We start from the raw sequence: 20629 nt of genomic DNA, 5'->3' as shown, positions 1-20629 counted from the left end.
CTCAGTAGTGGCATCAGTTGTGTAGAAAAGCTTGGAAATTATTAAAGTTTTAAAAAGTGCACTTTTCATTGCATTTGACCAAATAGGGATGCAAAAAGAGTTTTCATACATTGAATTTGAAGAAGAAAACACTAAGTTCCAGAAAAAAATATGAGCATGTGCTGTACACATGCGAACGTGTTGAATATTCATATTTTCACGTCACCAGCGCGTGCAAGCCCATGTGCCATCGCATGCGCATCGCATGAATAACAGCGATCGGGCCCGGGCGTCGCGGCGCGCGCAGGATATAGGAGCGACTACAATACACACAACTGAAAAGTAATATTGCCAGTGGAAGGCGTGAATGAATCGTCAGACCCTATGTGACTACTACATTTTCAAGATGATGTTCGACTCAAATTCTTGTCCAGCCCAGTTGATAATGATCTACAAGGGCTGCAGTGGTCACTACCGTGACTTCTGCGACGAACTAGCATCGTTTTTCCCGCTGTGACAGCGACAGAAGACCGGCTGAATTGTCGGAACTTTTTGGGTCGTGTATATATTTTTGTAATTTTTTGTCTTCATCTTTGCGTGGAGAGTGCCTCACTTTCTTCATGTTTACTCCGCCAAAAGTCGGCTTAAGATTTTCCACACATCTTCAGTGAATCCTCTCACAACAGATGAGCAAGAGTGCTTCTTTCCTAGACCAAATAACATCGGGGGATTGGAAAAACATGGAGTTGTTTAGTGTGAGTATCTTTTGAAACCTTTCAACATTCATGGCGTCCCTCCCTGTTCGGTTACGTATCACGACCATGAACGGCCGGCAGCAATGGACTCGGGTGGAACCGGTTAGGACTGGATCCGTGTTCGAGGGCACCATTCCAAATCGTGTACGGTGTAGGCCAGCATTTGGCCTAGGCCTATTTTAATTTAGTGTACGGACCAGTGTTTGTGTTGCGCTACGTATGTAGGCTAATTACATCATTACACCACTGAGATGACCTACTATATTACTGATATTAGTAGGCATGTCAACAGTACGGACCGATATTCCTGGAGCGGTCGGTGCGGCTGGCATCTACACCAACTTCATGCCTCTGAAGAATAGGAATGATCACTGTGTAGGCCTAGACCCCCCAAAATCAACATGTAATTTATTTCATCATTTGTCTTTCAAACACATAAAAAAAGAAGTAGGCCTAGGCCCTATCTTCACAAAGAAAGTGGAAGGGGAGGGTTAAATATACACATTTGTCCGTGGGCAGTATCGAAATCACCTTTTTGGACTCGCTGCATGTGGGCTATTTGGATCTTGCCGCTGAAATGCAACATGTTCCGATCTTTTCATCGCACTCGCGAAATGATATCGTCTTCCTGTCTCACAAAAACTTAACTTTTTGGAAAGTGGATGTTCCCTAGTTTGATGTCACAGATCTAATTATGGGCATTTTGCCTTCTGTTTTTGGCAGCGTACGATGGATCTACGATCTTCGCTGACCTTAGACTTTCAACTGACATACATGACATACAACCGAATTCTTTCAAAAAACCGAAGTGTTTTATATTTTTTTAATCTTCAGTTCATATTCTACAAATTTGCCGGAGTACATTTTTTTGTATCTGTTCGATATCACCTCACATAATTCAATTTTGTTTCGTTGTATTGGTATAAATTTTGACGATCTTCGTGCACGTGGCAGCATGGCAGCAATGCCTGTTTGCGCGAATGACACGACGGGCAATTCGCACGTTGAACTTTGTGAACATGTTTGTGGCTGGTATTGCTCGGAGATCGACAGTTTGATCCTGCATGATGTCATACCAGGTGCATAGATTCATTTTCTATTACTGTTTTGTTATTAAATACAAAATTAGAGGGGTATTTTTCCAAAAAAGTAACACTTGATGATGGGGGAGTAGGTCGCAGAGAGGGAATGGTAAATTTACTGTGGTGTAAGTGATGTAAAGATCTATAAACTTCGGGGGATGCAGTATTTGCCCATAGCAACAATTGTGCCAAGTTTGAATGATGTAGCACATGGGTATCATACCTGTCTTCTACATGTTACATTTCTATAAACCTTTTCAGTTATCGTTGATTAGTGATGCATGACCTCTGGATAAAACTAAGGTACTATTAAAAAGCATTTAACTCGTTTGTATAATTTGACTGTGATACACATACCTTGCTGTTGCAGCAAATGCTAGTTTGAAAGTATTAACTTTTAATTGTGATAATAAATTACTTTCTTTTTACTTTTTAAAACTCTGTGTATATATGTTCATGACAGTTGATGAAATATTTAAATTTTTATTTTAAAAATAATATCTGATTTTTAAACTTTAACCCTAACCCTCCAGCCTACTTTGGCTAGAAACCCTGCCAGACACCTCGGTCTGCATCATTTGCCAAAGTGGCTTGCCTGCCCAGTGTAACAAGATCCACCAGTTCTACTCTCCCCAAGGCCAAATAGTCTGGGGGTCTGTGGTTGCCAGTTACCACACTATCCAACAGTGGCATTGTTCAATAGGACTAGCTGCCATTGTCTCAACATAGCCAGTGTGTGCCACTGCTGTTGATTGCCAAGTGCATCAAAGTGCATCAAACTTTTCACTTGGTGCACTGTGCTGCATCTGGCAGGGTTAGGGTTAAGAGGTTTAATATTTAAAGTGATTAAAGTCTTTTTGCACCATTGTATAATTTGCTTAAAATATTGATGAACATTAAATGACTTCAAAGTCAACTTTAATCTTTTTCCCTAGTGTACATACATGTACTGATAGATATACATAGTTCATCTCCGGTCTTAGTCTCTGGTACACCCATAGTTGTGTTTTTTGTTTATTGGGAGGAGTGTAACAAACCAGGTGCATGCAGTCCAGCCTCACAAGAGTCAGTAAGGATGGATTGTAAAGGCTCACAACCAGCAGAAGAACTAATTCATGGAGATCTGTTTATGTGCCCAAGAGGGAGAAGTTCACATGCAAGAAGAGATTAACATTGTATCATACATATTGTACACGAGTTCAAAGAACCACATTGCCTCGGAATACTGGTCATATGCATTGTTGTGAACAAGGTTAATGTAGTACATGTACATGTACAGTACATTGTATTGGGGAAACAGGTGTCACATCCCTTGAGAATGAACATAAGCTATTTGATGTAAATAAATGGTTTAAACTTAAAACTTACTTATTCTTGTTGGTCAGAAATAAAAGAAATCAATGGAAATAAACATTAAATTGTATATTTTTTTTCATTTATTTCCACCGTGATATAAATGAAGTGATTTAGATTATACTACCTTGGTTCAGTGTAACAGTTAATTTCACTTTCAGTAAGAAGTGAGAGTTGATACAACAGATTTATGTTCTTTCTCAGTATTTTTATTTTAGATAACACAGTTTATGGTTCAAGAAGAAATTTTCCATTTCTTCTGTGTATGTTGTGTAACATCCAAAGTGTATATATAGTGAATTCGCAAGCCACTGAAAGCAAATACTACCAAATTGCACCTTTTTTTGTTCTGTTCACTTTAGGGCTTGTATCAGTTCATGTATACAGGATTTCTGGAATGTTTTGTTCCTTTCACTATTTGAATAATAACCCTAGTACCTCTTAACAACTGCGACACTAAGGGTTAGTTTGTGTGCTCCTATATCTGGAAATAATGTACTGTTTAATGGAAGTGGGGCAGATATAAAATTAGTGGCATTTAAATCTGACCACAGGTTTGAACTGGCACATACTTCTCTCTTTCAAGAATTTGAATAAATGAAAGATTCCACATGAAAACTGATTTTACAAAGAGTGAGGTGTATTTTTTCACATGTGATTTTTCAAAAGCCATTGCACTTTGAATTTTCATGTCGTATTCCTTGCATCTTCCTTACAGTCGCCCATCTTCAAGTCATTTGTGGCTGGCTCCCTGAGTGGGACCTGCTCCACAGTGTTGCTGCAACCTCTTGACCTTGTCAAGACGCGGATCCAGTCGCCAACTGTGCTTGAGCACAGCCACCGAGGGATTCTGTACACCGTTGGTAGTGTCATCCGTCATGAGAAGATTCTCGGTCTTTGGAGAGGTGTCATTCCTGTGAGTGGAACTGAGTGAATTGGATCGAGTATACACATTTTCATTTGATGGAATTCAGCCTAGTTGATGACAGCAAAATTAGGATTTTGGGTCAGAAAAGAATAACGAGCAATAACAGACAACAAAAAAATGATATAAAATCTTCCAAAAAAGGTTTTATACCTTATGTGAAACTTCAAAACACCACTTTTTCTTGAGTGTGTGCCTGCACACATGTGCTGTGTGATGTACTGAAGACACCCAGACACTTCTTTGCAGTACCATATAAATGTTTTTTCCTCTCTCAGTTTGCGGGATGAACAGCTGTCGTGTTCTCATCTACCGCCCCTTGCAATGTTTACAACATTATGTGGTTGGCAGGAAGGTCTCTGTCTGACCTTGCCTTCAGCACTTTGCTCTGCATCTGTTTTTTATGTTAAATATCTGTTTGGACCTAAAATAGACCTCTCATAAGACCAGGTTTGGTAAGGCTGGGGCAAAGGTTAGAACATTTGACCTGTGACTGTACTGAACCGCTGCTTTGCTGTCAGCTCTTGCCAGTCCTTGGAAGTTATCTTTGTGAGTGGCTGTCAGGTGTGATAGGACTAGAAAAAGGGTATTATTGTAGTGTAATGAGTTGTTTGACCAAGATTACATTATAAGCCATTAGGAGGTGACACTTAAACATTGCATATAATGTAAAACCTTTGAATGCAAGTTAATCTACTAACTCAAGACCTTCAAGGTGTTTTAGTCAATTGATATACTTAGAAATACAGACATGTAAGTACAGCATCTGTATGGGACATTCCTTATGCTCAAACAGATTATGGACTTCAAGTAAAATTAAGCAGAACAGATGTTCACCACAAATATTTTTTATTTCAGTAAACATCTGACATGAAGTGCACAAAATTTCTGGGGTTCAAATGCGGAGTTAAATCTTGACAGAGTTTTTAAAAAAAGAAAACATTGAATGCTGTGATGGGTTGCTTACCATCATTATTTTTCTCTAGTTTCACAGCATGAATCTACCCCGTTGCATATATCAAGTGCTGGTCCAGCTATAGACATATAGTTTTTCCCTCGTCCTTATCAGTTCTTTTCCATGCTTATAGATGTTCTAAAAAGAAGTTGTCCTTGGTCTGAAAAAACAAGGACTTTAAAGAGTCAGTATGAGTATGGCCTTCTAAAACAAGTAGTTTTATTGAAAGTGTGTGAAACCCTCGGTGCACTGTACTCCGGTTTAAGGTATTTTGAAGGTCATGTTATTGTATTATGTCAACATGACTGATCATGGAAGGACAGAGCTCAGTGCTATCACAGTGCTATGTGATGGCTCACGTGAGGTTAATGTGCATACATGTATATGCACATGAGATCCATTTGACAAGGATGGGGCACAGAGATAATGCAGTGTGCACAGGCCTGATAAGAATTGTCAACTCAAAGGACATGTACCTGTACATCACTTTTGTATGCCTTACTTAGTTGGCCCTTGACCGGCAAGGAAAGTTTGGGTGGTTGTGATAAGGTCTAGTATGGTTCCAGCAGCATGGAATGGTCAGGGTCTTGTAATTGAAACCTGATTGGAAGTCACTGTAAAGAAAAAGTTCCTTTCAACACAGTAACAGTGTAGTACAAATTACGAGGCATTACTTCACTATCGCCAATATCTCATGACGGAATCTTACATTTTCCTGACTACATTTTAAAAAAAATGTTTTGAACATGGCTGTAAGATTTTTATGAAATGCGGATGACATATTTGAAGCTGTAAAGGTTGGAAGACAGCTGATCGCTAATCCATTGATGATTCAAGTGTGACACTCTAGATAGTTATTTTTTCATGCCTAGTCTTTATCATTCATGTAGTGAGTTACTCTTCTGTTCTATTTGTAGTCTGTCTCAAGAACAGTTCCTGGTGTAGGATTCTACTTCTGTTCCCTTCACACTCTCAAGACAAAGTTAGGGTGAGTCGTGGCATCGGCAGCATAAATTTGTTACTTGAAGCAGGATCATGTCATGTTGAAGCAGGATCATGTCATGTTACTATCATTCAGTCACAGCAGCTTCTTGATTATTTTCAACGAATGTGACTTAAGGATCAGGTGACCAAAATCACAAGGATGACGCTGTGATGGGCATGTGGCAACCACAATGGGAAGGGCCCTTTCTTTTGATTCTTTTATACATTCTGCGACAAAATAGTGTGTTCCAGTCATTGATATGTCAAAAACAGAATGAAAATAGATTATACCAAATTTTTCCCTTCCAATTGTTATACAATGTTTTTTGCATGCCCCTCATGTGAAGGTTATTGCATACAATACAATCAGCTTATGCTCAAGGACAGGGGATTGTCATTAGAATGTATATATTTAAAGCTGGTTGCATAACTGACCTAGTGACACCTTGACTTTTGTTGGGTTGCAGATGGACAGATCCCAGTCCTTTACAAGCCATATCCCTCGGCATGGTGGCACGCTGCATTGCTGGCGGTATCATGCTTCCCATCACTGTCGTCAAAACCCGCTATGAGGTGAGTCAGCAATAGCAGGATGTCACATTGGTCTGAGTGGTTCTTCCTGGTATTTGCCCCATGTTGCTTGCAGCTTACTCTGTAGGGGCATAGAACGCATTTGACATTTTCATTGAAGGTTAGCCTGCTCATTTAGTGTTGACTCTTGTTGATAGACCATTTGTCATTGAAATTGAGTACAATCGAATTGTTTAAATATAGCATTGTGACATATAGAATGCAAGGAAAAAAAGACTGTTTTAAATGGTGCACTTTAACCATGAATGTGTGGGTGGTGGGTTTTTGAAGCATTGAAAAATGCTTTTTTGGTACCTCTAAAACTTCCGAGGACTGACACTCTCCCCTAAACATTGTGAAAATGCCCACAGAGTTTTCACAAAGAAAGTGAAATTCCTACTCTTCACCTCAGGAAATGTGTGTTGAATTTGGTACTGGTAACAATTGTAGTTCAGTCACTCACTTTCATGTACAGGAGAATGCTTCAGTGTTGTTAGCATGTTACATGTTGTTAGTGTTACATGCTAAGACGACTTCTTTTTTGAAAGGTAACATGAAAGTCTTGCAGTTCAAATTTTACTCCCAGAAAATTTAAGAAAAGGAATTCTGGCTAAATTTCCAATTCGTGCTTTGATGTTTGTTGATGGTTTGTCAAAAAACACGGGAGCACAAAAAAAACCAAAAAAAATTGCAGGTCAGTGGGCCACTCACTACGCAAGATTCCATAAACGTTTTTCCTAGTTTTGGATCGCGCATGCAAGTAGGCCTACATGTACGAACGCCATGAACTCAACTACACGTGCGTAACAGATTTGTATGTGACGTAATGGGTTCGTCAACTTTGCGGTGTGGGGGGATTTGTGGTCGATGGTTCATTTAGCAGCAAAGTCAAGTCAAAATTTATGCAGGCTATCCATGTTGATGCACTGAAATTAACTAATCCCCTTTAAAATAAGACTTGCTTTACCAGAAAATATGCTTGTTACAATGGTTTTGGCAGAGAAATGGGTTTACGCTTGATTACTTTTTATGTGTAACAATCCAGAACTAGCTAAACCAATCTAGAAGTAGGGAAAGTGTCGTCACTTTTGTCGATCTTGTAAGACAAATTAAAAGCTCAAAATTTGAAAATATACATGTACAAGGTAGACCCCTGACCCCATTTCATTGGAATTTGATGATAATTGAGCTGTAATATGACTGAATATAGTTTTAGCGATCTGGAACAAGGAAAACAACTGAATACACACGCGGCTACTTAATTCATGCCAATGATTCGACCGTACGTACCACGGTGCACCTACCCGAACATGTACAGTCGTGCAACATCAGGGTTAGGATGTCGATCTTTTGTGGTCTTTTTTTGCGATCTTTTTTCAGTGCATGGTGCTGAAAAGTCCAAAACGCCGGGCAAAAAAATGTGTTGCCGAAAACAGGTGCTTGCCTGTCGGGCTGGCAGCCTGGAATATTTGGTTGCCTGATGAAATATTTTGGTCGTCCCTGGACTTCAGACTACTGATTCTGTGAGCCCTGGCCTCTTGGATTGCAAATATCTGGATCAGAGAGAACTACATTCAAAGTGCTAGATAACCCGAAATAAGAGCTTTGGATGGGAAATGACAGAAGTCAACCAATTTTTTTTAAACTGCAGCGAAGAAAAATGTCCAACCAAGATGGAAGATTTGTTGGTTTGTTTTGACTTGTTTCAGAGCAAGGCTTATGAGTACACGACTGTCAGAGGGGCACTGAAGAGCATCTATAGAAATGAGGGCACAAAAGGTAGGTTCATGCTGCTTTGATGCTTTACTGAGGGGCTGGGGAAAATGAAGCAAGAGGATCAAATTACTGTGGTTAGTAAAAGCAAAAGATGAGAGTTGTCTTTTCCAATTCCTCTTATCTCAGTCGAATCGCTCAAGTTATTCTGTTCTTGAATGAAATGAAAGTTCTTGGTTGAAACTTTTGCTGTGGACTGTTATATACCTGGTTGTTTAGTGACTAGCAAATTATCAGGTAACGTAAAGCATTTTCTTTGTTTATCCCCCCTTTTTCTGATTCTAGGCCTCTTCAGCGGAATGGTTGCCACCCTCATGCGTGACGCTCCCTTCTCTGGGATATATCTTGTGTTCTATACACAGACCAAGAAAGCCATTCCATCAGGTAGGTCATGCATGACAGTCTCAGCTAATCTTTTGGTGGTACTGATGTCATGTTGGCGCCTGTTGGTAACGCCAGCACAAATTCCCAGCCTTGACATCTGAAAAGGTGATCTCGGAATCAAAAAGGGTCTTTTTTTTCCTTTTTATAGCAAAATTACCATACAGGTTCCCAGTTTTCGTACAGTCGTCTCTCTTGCAGAGTACTGCCATGTTTTTCTGTTGGTTGCCTGGTTGATGGCCATGTTGGGAATATGTGTCGGAAAGGTTTTGTATTGCACTTGGAAACCTTGCCTGCAGCAATCAGTCTCACAGTCAGGTAGCTCTTTGTGTGTCCTGTTGGTTGGTTGCCAACTGAGGATCACTTGTTTCTTTGTGCCAGACAGTTCTGACTTAACCATTTATGTAGAGTGAATGCTGCTTGGGGTTGCCCTTTTTGTCATACAAAGCCTTACATGGACCGCCAATATGATATGTTTTCGCCTGAAGCAGGAGCAGGTAGGGAGCTGTCGTTGCATCTTGTGTACGCCACTCACTAATCTGGGTTTTCTTTTACATTGACAATAACTGAACTTTCAGGTATAACACGAAAATCTTCGCGGAGTTGCAATCCACGCTGCACGGATCCAATCTCGCTATGCTGAGCCGACTGACCAATGAAGCCGCAGCACTCAAAAATCTCAACAAACTTGGCTGCTCCCCCAACCTACCTCTTGATGATGTTGCTATAGCTATGGGGTTTGTCAGATCATACAGTACAAGACCCAAGCCAGTGAACGTGACAGTTGAAGGCCTTGGGTCGTACCCACTCGAATTACGGGCAGTAAAGAAAGAAATCTCTGGGCTGCTGGTCTGACGAAGAACGCTGGACGTAATTACGGATGAACCTCATCACTACCTAATGGCGTTTTGGTCTGTATTACTACAGTGAAACTTTGTCTAAAGATATTGGTGCTCGCTTTTCCCTGAAAGTGTAATTGAAGATGGATTAGGCACACCATGACACACCTATTAAAAAACAGACCCACTGGACATGCCACTGCTCACATAGTGAAATGTCCAGTGTTTTATTGCATTTGGTGGATTTAAGTCTATCCACACTCTTTCCCTGCAAATCTGTGCTAAAATTTCAAATGCTTCGTGAAAAATAACTTATTTCATGCAGACCACTGTGTATGAATGGAAAGGGAAGAGGCCCCTTTTTAGGGATTTACATATTTCCTATACTTAGCATATTTGTAATTTTCTGGGAAATTTTTGTCACCACCTTAGAAGGGTCATACATGTAGTTTAATTGAAGCACATGTGATACCTTCTCCACGTCTGTTCGAATTCTTAATAACCTTTTCCATTTCTTACAGTGAGATGCCCTTTGTAGTAGATTGCCTGACAAAGTTTTACTGTAGATTTTGTTTGTTTGCATGCTTATGCTGTCCATGATGTAAACCTGCCTCAACATTTTATGTCTTTGTTGTAAGCATCATGCATTTAATCAAGTTTTTTTTACATTCTTTCATAGCTTCTCAGCAACCTGCTTTCATTATGTCACCAATATGTAACCGAACCAAAACTGAATTTTCAAGAAAAAAAGATCTTTTTCATTGGTTCAAACGGTAATCAAGGGCTTTTGATTTTGTCCAAATGTTAATACCCTCCAGTGCTAGACTGAACTTGAATTGTTTAGGGTGAATAAGATTTCCATCCAAAAATGACATTTGGCTATGGGAAAAGTGTCTGTTTTTCAGAACCAAGTCTACTGATTACCAGTCACCTGTTTCGGACCAGAAAGAATTGCTGGTCAACACGGTTGTAATAAAGTCTCCAATGGTGCCTGATTAGAATGTATTTCTGTCTGTTTTGATGAGACAGATGTACATGGTTCCCTTGTGTAATTGCCATATCAAGGTCCATTTGTTGTCTGTTAGTAGTTTTCATAGAAACACTCTCATTTGTCTACCTGACAGATGTGCTGTAAACACCACTGAAATCGTACATCTGGAAAGTCGCCACGAACATGTATTTTCTGTAATAAATGCTTGCTGTTTTGAATGACAGGACATTACCTTGATGTTCAAGGCCATTTTGCTTCTCATGTGCAGAAATAACATGAAATAAAATTTGAGGTATTGAAAGCTTCAAAATAACTCTTCAGTTAATATGAATTTCCATTTTGTCTACAGCTTTATTATCAGTAGCAACTGCAAATGCCCTGTCTGGGGACACTTCAAGTGTGTGAACTTTAACTTTTATCTTGCAACGTGACCAGGGGCATGATGTGGGCCCAGTGATCAAACTATTAACCATTTTTTTTCTTCCTTTTACACCCACTTGTGACAAATGCTAGTCACTTCATTTATCATGCATAAAATTAACAGCAGGGAAACAGGCTGGCTGGAAATCAGATTGAAAAAGGTTCAGTTGCACAGTGTAGATGCGTTTGTGATGAGTTGGATAAAAGTATTCTTGAATTAGAGTGCTTGATTGTGTTCTTGATGGTTGTGACTGTACTTGGTGGTTTATGTACATTAATGCTGCTTGCGTCAGGAAGGAAACAATGAAAATATACTCAAGACAGTGTGTGACAATATCTTTCTCCTGGGGTCATCCAGCTAACGCTTTTAATACGGAAGGAGGCTGTTAAAAATATTGAGGTGGAGTGCAGTCTTGTCATTGCTGTTAATTTGGTTCTTAATTTCAGACTGGAAAACCCCTCACTTGATGCCCACTATCACATTCTGCTCGGGCCTGTTGGCCGGTGTCCTTGCCTCAGCTGTTACCCAACCAGCAGATGTTATCAAAACCCACATGCAGCTGTACCCTGACAAGCACAAGACAGTTGTTGCCACAGTGCGATACGTAATACAGGTAAATCACCACAGCTGCATGTACAGGAAATCCCATCTAAGTATTGGGATGAATATGTCCCAGAAGATAGGAGCCGCCACAATCCATCCTTCAGTTAATCTGTTATCGCCTGTAGAAATTGTGTGCTTAAGTCTGCTTACAGTTGTGCGAAAATGGAATAAGCTTGGCTGAATTTATGGAAACCCTATTACACTAATCAGGAACTTATGACCCATTTCAGCTTTCTAGAACTGGTCAGTACTGAACAACTTTGTGTGGTTAACATCCCCATTCAAATTGGCCCCTTTGCAAAAATGAACATTTGCATTGTTGAAAAAGCAGAAATAAATATCTTGCCGAGTGCTGTCAAATGCTGAAAAGTTTGACTTTGCATTGCATATTTTGATATGGTGACAAGAATTGGGCTGAGTAAAATCATGGCATAATCGATTCGTGAGACACAGGAATCTGACACGTTTTGAGAGGAATTACATAATCGTATTCCAAAGAGTGAATCATAGCATGGGTGATATAGCCATCCAGTTAACATAAATGTACCTTGTATTTAATCACATTAACATTTATACATTCTTTCAAACAGTTTTCAATTTGTGAAGTAGTTAATTTCACCTAGAAGTGACCAAACGGCATTTTTCAAACAAACTTTTCAAAGACACAGTAAACTTCCACAAGCTGTAAACTGCAATTTGTTTTAGTTTATATCTTCAGACAGATAATAGAATTTGCATATCTGAGTTGAAAATCTGAGTTAAAAAGCCTGTTTTTAAAGACCAGGGGTGTGATAATTCAGCTTTTTAGCTGATTTCACCTTTTGTTTGTTTGGATGTTGACCCTGAATTTCAGCTTTTTGGTACACCTGGTCTGTCCAAAAGTATGGGAGATTTTTTCAATTTAGCTTTTTGTTAGCTGTTTTCAGCTTTACTTTTAAGTGGCCACTCACACCCCTGAAAGACCCCGTATAAAGGACTGAAATAATGCATTAGATCTGTGTGTCTCATCGATAATGCCAAGTGAATGTGTTTTTGAACAGGAAAGTGGAGTGAATGGCCTATTACGAGGTATGCTGCCTAGGTGCCTGAGGAGAACGTTGATGGCAGCTTTGGCCTGGACTGTGTACGAAGAGGTATCAGATACATTTCTGACTTGATTACCTTGCAACACACAGCAAATGTTTCATTGCGCTCACCCTGCTTTAGATTTTTGCCAAGTATGGAAGGGTTTATGCCATTATTTAATCTCGACTTGGCCAGTTTTACATTAAGTAAAACGATCATATGTAAACTGAACCTGGCAATATTGATCAAGAACATAGGCAGTATTTGTTAATATTGATGTGGACACTACAAGTGCAATTTACAAGCAATGTATACCTAGTAGTATGCAGGAGATGGTGAGAAAAATCCACAAACACTGCCTTTCATTGTCTGTTATTTTATGATTCCAACATTACTGGCTTTCACACATTGTAGCTGATTGGGATATTTGGACGGAAAGTGTTAGCATCTATGATAGCTGAAGATCATGCTGTCTTTTCATTCATCAGGTTATTGTCAAATTGGGCTTGAAGTAGCCTCCTCGAATGGTGCAGCTGCATGCTCCAGATGAGGAACTATCCACTGGATTCTTACAGAAGGTATCCTAAAGTGTTGATTGGTAGAGAGAGCTCTACTGATCCAAGTGGATTCTGTGTCTAGAGTGTAGCCCAGGATATACATGTCGTGTTACCCCCTTGACAGTGAACATGTATAGTGTTTTAGTGTATATAGTGCCCTCCACTGGGCCCACCTAGAACAAAGATGTGAATGTCACTGAGAAATGAAGCTAGTTTGAGACAGCTGTGAAGTGGCACTGGCCATTGAGTAGAGCTTAACATTTAGTGAAGCCTCTGAACTATGACCAGGTGAAGTCAAAACTACAGTGAAGCCAGCATGCAGGCCAGTATTTCGGAGCTTTTTGGAATACTGCATGATTGTCTGAACTGTCTTACATAAATGTGAAACTTCTGTTTATGTTTGCTTTTTATTTGATTTTACTCGAATTGTTGTGCAACATCAAGATTTTCCTATCAGTTTATCCCTGTTAATACCTCATACAACTAAGAGTTTTGCCAAATTGTATATAGTACATATTTATGAGAGATGTTTTACGTAGGGAAATACAAGTGACATGCGTTGTCCTTACAGCGCAAATGTTTGAATATACATGTACATGTATATCAATGATACTGCAGTGAGAAAAAGGTATGGAAATCTTGGTGTTCGTTTGAAAGCTTTGTAAATAGTGTGTTGTAAAGTCATCAGATGTACACTCAAATGCGGGTTTGTAACATTCAGCAATCCTATCATTAATGTTACATGTGCCTGAGCACAGCACAGTATATAAAAAAAGGAGACTGGTGTTTGCAATATTTGCTTTGATAGCTGCAGTGTATTCCTGGTTGTTGACAGTGGTAATTGTTCTTGTCTGCTACTTCTGATGTAGCCAACTGATGCAAAGCAGCCTGAGCCAAAACCCGACTGCAGTTTGAACCAAGTCTCTTTTCAAATCAGTTTGAAATTCCATAGCTTGTGCGGTGAAATGTTTCTGAGCATAAACGAAAACCCAGGGGAAAAATTTATGAAAGTAGAAAGCTGCCACGGTATTGATGCGAGCTCCCCACTGGGAAATTACATACATATAACGTGCTCATGAATGATTAAAAACCTGCAAACCAATTTTGACTTGTAATTGTTAAGTCTTTGAGATGTTTTGGTTGGGTTTATTTCTATTCATCTCAAGATAACTCATAAGGTTACATTGTATATAAAGTGAAGCAATCTGTTGGATTATTATTGCTCAGTTGATGCAGTTACTTAAAGTACAACAGGGCAGTGTTTAATAGATATCAGACCCATACTGGCAAGTCTGATATATGAACTTACAGGCCTCTTAATAGGCACAGTAGTCTCCAATTTTGTCTTTTTTTTAGCTTTTTTTTTCCTTTTGCAACTGACCCTGTGAACTTTGTGTCTTTCGCCTCAGATATTCAAATTTTTCTTAAGAATCAGCTTAAAGCAATAATGCACCTTAAAAAAGCCTATGCAGACTTGTAGCCCTGTTGCATTAATTGAACAGGTTGCAACCCTGTACGTTGAATGTCTTTGAAAGCCTTGATTTCTTTGGTGTCCATTGCTATTACATTCCCGTGTGCCGACTGACTGAAAGCAGGTTGCATGTTGGTTCAGCCAGTATTAATGTAAAAAATATGGAAGATGGGTTTTTATTATTTCTTGAGGAATGTTTATTCTTGTAAAAAGAAAACTGCACTGGAGAATAATGGTAGTTTTTTTTGTTGAGTATATTTCACAGTGTGTGCAAGATGTTGACAAATGAAAATCATGTAAGCCATTTTAGAATATTTTTTCTCATTTGTCCAGTTGTAACCAACATGCATTCGCAGTTCTTTGGCCTGCAAACCGCTGACTAAAGGCCTCAGCAGTTTTGTTAAATCATTTTTCTGTTTAAGTGTTGAATGAAAGTGCTGCTGTGGTACTCAAGTTGTACATACTGATGAGCATGAAACTTTGTCATGTCAGTGCAACAAGGTCGTATCTCGTGTAAAAAACAAATACGAATTATGATCTTGTTGCACTGACGTGACACTTAAGATAATCATCCACAGTCAGTCAAATAAAGCAACTAACTTGTTCGAAGTGATTCAAAGTCAATTGTGCCACAAATGGCTTGTGTAAATTATTTATTTTCTCTTTTTTAAAATCAGTTTAATTGATGACTGATTAGGCAGTCAGTGTGGAAAAGTTGACATCATAACTGTACAAACTCACTCTGACACTGAAAATGGCATAAATCTGTACAGTGGCTTAGTACATTCATAGAAATTATTCAGAATTACTTGTACATACTAAAGTTTATGCCAGTGCAGCTTCAGTGGCATTGAGGGTTTTAAAAGATGTTCTGTGTCAAATTGAAAGGTTATTTTTATCAATAAATGTTACCGATATGCAAGGCCATCCAAGTGTTGTAGACTTGTCATTTTTTAGTACACTTAAAAACCCAGAATGGCTGCATACTCTTGCAAAAGGTGGGTAAATTTGATGGAGTGGTTGACTTTTGGACAGTGTTTGTTGCTTCCAATCATAGGGTCAAGCTTTTGAATCTTAGTAGTTATATGTAGTTACACGTGACCTTGGGCAAGTCACTTCTTCCCTGCATGCCTTCCTCCTATGAGTATTGATGGGTGCATGTGATTAGCCACTAATACAGCAGCATCCGGCAAGTACATGTATAATTGACAGGAAGCTGAGACAGTCCAAAGAATGTTCAGATGCTGAGAGCCCAAGGAGCGGGTATAATGATAATGAATCAATTCCTCTGGATGACATACTGTTAAAATACTGTACACCTTTGAAAATGATATTTCCCCATAGGCCCACTGACAAATATTGTATTGAATAGGAAACACTGAGATGCTTGGCGGCGGCAAACATACTGGTCCTTTATACCAGTTCTTAGCATGTGCGCGTTCCGAGCATGTGTGCATAGTTCTGAGCACGCACAATACTGGTGAAGAAGGACCTGTATGTCTGCTGCCACGAGCATCTACAAGTTTCCCATTCTCAGCTGCTGTTACCAACATAACCTTTGTGCTGAATTGTCCCAACACGGGGCCATATCCAAAGTTAGGCTTTGCCTTTGACTTCACCTTCAACAATGTCTTGGGTTCATCACTGCCCCTGGAAGCTAGTGAGCCAGTTGGCCATCCCAGTAATTCAATCACAAACTGAAGCATGCTATGGGTCATATGAGACATGTTAAATTGGTGCTAGTCAGTGCAGTCGTAAACTGCACCATAGACATCAAATATCTTTAAGCTTGGGGTGGCTAAAGTGCTTTCTCCTTCAATGTCCAGGATAAGAAACTAAAGAAAAAAATCAGCATAGCTGATGATGAGATATTGAGCTGGCTCTCGTGGCTCCAGTAAGCTGTGATTTTCTTGCTACCTCCGGATGCCTCCCCTCAGCACCAAAGGCTCTTCGGTATGGCCAGGAAACTCACCATCTGCATAAAAAACAAAACAAAAAAGGTCACATGAGGTTTGATTTTGCCCAACTGCCACCCTGCTGAAAGATGAAGGCTTTGATATAAACTGTTCACTGAAGAATCATATGGAGTGACTGTACCTTAACATTCAGGGGCAACTTTACTCTCAATCTGCATGTACCTGGGAAAATTGCCTTTCACAAATACCTGAATTCGTAACCTAAATCAATGAAATTCATTTCAGGGCACTGATAACTATGAACAAGAAAGGTAAAGCTATCTTCTTGACACACAGAATATAAATAGTTCTAGCAACTGTCAACAACTAGATGTAGCCTAACCCCATCAAGCTTGCTCAAGGCTGTTTCTCTTGGAGCCCTGCCACATAAAAATGCAACAATGTTCAAGAGACTGGAAATGAGAATCCAGCTGAATCATGAATGGAATAAAATAACACCATGATTGCATGATGCAGTGTACTACCATCAGCCTCAACAGAGCTGTTACGGTGTGTACCCCTTTGGGCTTATTACTGAATCCAACAGCATGAAGAAGCACAGAGCTACTGTTGTATATCGCATAACACGTGGCAGGTGTAAGACCATACTGTCAGTACTTGCCTTGTGTTGCAGGAGGTATGTGTATTCTGTTGTGAGCAAACCTGCTGTCTTTATTTGATGCCTTTGTAGCTCTGTTATAATCTCTGGTAACTGGAGTCCTTTTACTCTGTAGGAAATGACTGAGGATGCCATAGAGTAGGGGGCTGTAGTCAATCAGGAAAAAAAAGCAAGAACAAGTGATTATGAGTCTCCTTATTTTAACAGAAATGATCATTGTTGCGACTGGGGCCCTACTTCAGTTGAAGTTCTCTTTTCATGCAAATTTGTAACATAAGCAAAAGTCAATTGTACACCAGGACTCACAAACACACATTCCATGGCACAGCTACCACATGTTTGGCAAGTATTTCATCTAGTTAGCACTATGGAGGTTTTGCAAGGCAGCCAGCTTCCAGGTCAGTGCTTTTGTTCCACAGGACTAAACAGAAGTTGGCCTTTTGTGCATATCCCTCCATAACAACAGCACTGACCTGAAACATGGCTGCCATGCACAACCTCTGTTCTAGAAAAACTGCACCAAATCCTATTATGTGCGATATCTTGCTGTTCACGCCCGCTTTAATACCTGAAGATCACATCAAGAAAAGTGTGCACCAGGCATCAAAGAGCATCACTCAGCTACTCCTTATGAGGAGTTGGTTATTGTAAACAAAGACCTTGTTAAGTAAATACGATCCACTTGATTACATCAGTGCACAAGTCACTGAGGTGTGGTGTATAAATCATTCTGAGAAGATTACCTTGCCATTGCTAAGGTGAACGATTTGCTGCATTTTAGATGTTAAGAACTAAATACTCACACTGTAGCGGTGTCTCTATCTTCAGTGATGTTTAGTTCATTGACTAGAAACTCTCTGTCCAACGGCGTCTGTGGCTGACCAGATTCTGACCAAGAAGAGATGAGTCAATTCTAACATGTACAAGTATATGTATAAAGAACAGTTAGGGAAAGGTCCCAAAGTTCAGATAAGACTCACTTTGTTGGCTGAGTACAAGGTCTCTGAGGAGTTATGAACATTTTCAACATATACCCTTTCTTCCTCATTGCAAAACTAGTCTTTATGCACTGGCATCAACGTTTGAATGAGAATTCCATAACTAATTTATAGGAATGTCCTTAAGCTTCCAAAAGAAAAATGTACAAACATTTTTACAAATGATGAACAAGCTGGCCTCATCTCATTCAGTGAGTTTTACACCACACATTGCCACTGAGGTTACGTGGGGAAAATTTCAAAGAGCTACAAAACACACATTTCCCAAGTATAAATAGCTTTGAAACAACGTACATGTATCATATTACGGTTCTGCTTCAGGCTGGTTGGCTAAACGCCAAGTTTTTCTAAGCAAAAATTCACACTCAGCGAATAGTCCATCCATAAAATTTGACCCAGATCAGAATGCCTACCTGCCATGAGCACAGATGCTGCATACTTGTACTTATTGAATTCCAGGTACTCTCTGATGAGTTCATTGATGAGCATGTTCTCATTACTGAGCGGTGGTCGGGGGTCACTCTGGTTGTCCAACGCATGAAACACCTCCGCACGAACTCTCGCCTTGATCTGGCCCAAGACCCCCCGTGTCTCTAATGTCTCCCTCAGAACTAAAGTAAATACATGTACACATAAAATGGAGTCATTTAATTCAATCAGATGACACTTTTTGCAACTATTGTTGATGTACACTAACGTGGTGTGGCCCTTAAAGTGGAAAATTTGGATTTTTCGCCTCTAGTGCCTTAATGGGACCATATGTTTACCTCAAATTTCATTCTAAGTGAAATTTCATCAAACTCACAATATTCTGATTCAAACATCTTGATTTTACTCACCCACTACAAAGTTCCGATTAAATTATATTTTGTTCAATTTTCAATTTTTTTTTTGAAGAGCAAAATGAACATTTCGAGTGTTCTGCTTTAGGGAACACTCAGCTGAATTCTTGCTCCATTTCAAGAGTTGCCACTTTTGAATTCTGGACAAAATACATTTAGTATGATGCTGAATTGTTCACAAAGGTTCTGCAGCATGTACGTGTATTAGATTATGAAGGTTATACTTACAGTACTCCCACACCTGAACTTACAGTTCTGAGAGTATTGACAGGACCTTTCATGCCTGTATTCAACCATATGAATTTGAAGTTTTTTCAACAAGAGGATTCGCAACATGAGGAAAGTCAAGTGAAAGTCAAAGTGTGCCACGTACAATTCATTCCAAAGTCTACAGCACACAGAATTTATCAATGTTTATCATGTTTATGGAGTGATGGCAGTTGTCTTGTCATACCCGAATTTTGAAATTATTTTCACATTTTCACTAGACTTGATTCAAGTCGGGATTCTCTGTGACGTCTGTGTTTACACTCTGGATACTGACGCTGCACAGAGTTACTTGCTTCACGCCCTCATGTCCACTTATTACTACGAGTTGGGAAATCCTGACTTGACGAATCTGCCGGCCATTTGTACACAGCAAATTAGCTCATCTACCAAAAATGGTAGCAGCCATTCAAATTGTTTTTACATCGTTCGTTCGCCAGATGTTGCAGAAAGGCTCTCCGAAGGGGGCGACTTATAAGAAGTTATGCTGTGTACAGTGAAGGAATGGCTGACTGGGGAAGAGCAACGCAAATCTGACTTGATTCAAGTCTACACTTTCACAGGCCTTGTGTCAGTGAGCAGTGGTGGTTTAACTAAGGGGGGGGGATCCCCTGCAGAAGTCTTTGTCCCTTCCCAGATTCTCACCCCATTTGTAACCTACACAACATGATCATAAATGTCATATGGCTCATTGATCGACGTTCTGTCCGTGGGAGCTGGGTGGACCCCACATTTCTGCCTTGTAGCATAAGCCTTATCGCAAATACTGCATGGGTGATTTTGCACAATGGTAGAAAGGCATTGTGGGAAAGAAAAAGGGGAATGTTTGCTACTTTTTCCTTCCCGCAGTGCCTTTCTACCATTGTGTAAAATCACCCATGCAGTATTTGCGATAAGGCTTATGTCCAGCAATATAGGCCAAGGTGGTTTAGCATGTCTAGAGCAGAGAAGTAGCCTAGCCTATTTTCTTGCAAAAATATCAGTAAGGCCATTGTAAGGCTTACAATGAAATTACAAATACAAATATTACAAATACAATGAAAATTCATGAAAGCTGGTTGAACAAAAAACTTGTCACACTCCTAACAATACTAAAAAAAAGAGAAAATATTACCAGATTTTAACTCCTGAACAGAAGACATTCCGCGCGCTAGTAGTATCTGACTATTCTGAATATCGACTTGAGGCTCTCGTCTAACTTTACCGGATCGACCATCGATTCCAAAACACGGCGCGTGGTGTTT

The 20629-nt window shown here is 39.7% G+C and overlaps 2 protein-coding genes across 2 annotated transcripts; one reads left to right on the top strand and one right to left on the bottom strand.

Moving 5' to 3' along the window:
• Positions 1 to 293: 293 nt before the first annotated feature.
• On the top strand, positions 294 to 15631 carry slc25a38 (solute carrier family 25 member 38). The gene is made up of 9 exons (XM_022233639.2): positions 294 to 734; positions 3888 to 4085; positions 5967 to 6037; positions 6501 to 6606; positions 8313 to 8382; positions 8662 to 8760; positions 11455 to 11621; positions 12652 to 12744; positions 13165 to 15631. The coding sequence occupies exons 1-9, from the start codon at positions 666 to 668 to the stop codon at positions 13189 to 13191; spliced, it is 900 nt and encodes a 299-aa protein (XP_022089331.1). The 5' UTR covers positions 294 to 665; the 3' UTR covers positions 13192 to 15631.
• Positions 15318 to 20628, bottom strand: cep20 (centrosomal protein 20). The gene is made up of 5 exons (XM_022233640.2): positions 20500 to 20628; positions 18690 to 18887; positions 18082 to 18166; positions 17282 to 17424; positions 15318 to 16679 (listed from the first exon to the last, which is right to left on the bottom strand). The coding sequence occupies exons 1-5, from the start codon at positions 20525 to 20527 to the stop codon at positions 16618 to 16620; spliced, it is 516 nt and encodes a 171-aa protein (XP_022089332.2). The 5' UTR covers positions 20528 to 20628; the 3' UTR covers positions 15318 to 16617.
• Position 20629: the final 1 nt, after the last annotated feature.

Source organism: Acanthaster planci, linkage group LG07, assembly GCF_054643075.1.
Source record: "Acanthaster planci isolate LZ-2023a linkage group LG07, COTS_SCS, whole genome shotgun sequence".
Taxonomy (NCBI): Eukaryota; Metazoa; Echinodermata; class Asteroidea; order Valvatida; family Acanthasteridae; genus Acanthaster; species Acanthaster planci.
The sequence above is the reverse complement of the archived record's forward strand: the minus strand, read 5'-3'. Positions and strand labels throughout refer to the sequence as shown.

Coding starts and splice junctions, on each gene's coding strand:
- slc25a38 (XM_022233639.2), top strand. CDS start 666: ATGAGCAAGAGTGCTTCTTTCCTAGACCAAATAACATCGGGGGATTGG. Junction 6,038..6,500: donor ACTCTCAAGACAAAGTTAGG/GTGAGTCGTGGC, acceptor GTTGGGTTGCAG/ATGGACAGATCCCAGTCCTT. Junction 11,622..12,651: donor CAGTGCGATACGTAATACAG/GTAAATCACCAC, acceptor GTTTTTGAACAG/GAAAGTGGAGTGAATGGCCT.
- cep20 (XM_022233640.2), bottom strand. CDS start 20,527: ATGTCTTCTGTTCAGGAGTTAAAATCTG. Junction 18,888..20,499: donor TGTTCAGGAGTTAAAATCTG/GTAATATTTTCT, acceptor TATTTACTTTAG/TTCTGAGGGAGACATTAGAG. Junction 18,167..18,689: donor AGCATCTGTGCTCATGGCAG/GTAGGCATTCTG, acceptor CTTCTTGGTCAG/AATCTGGTCAGCCACAGACG.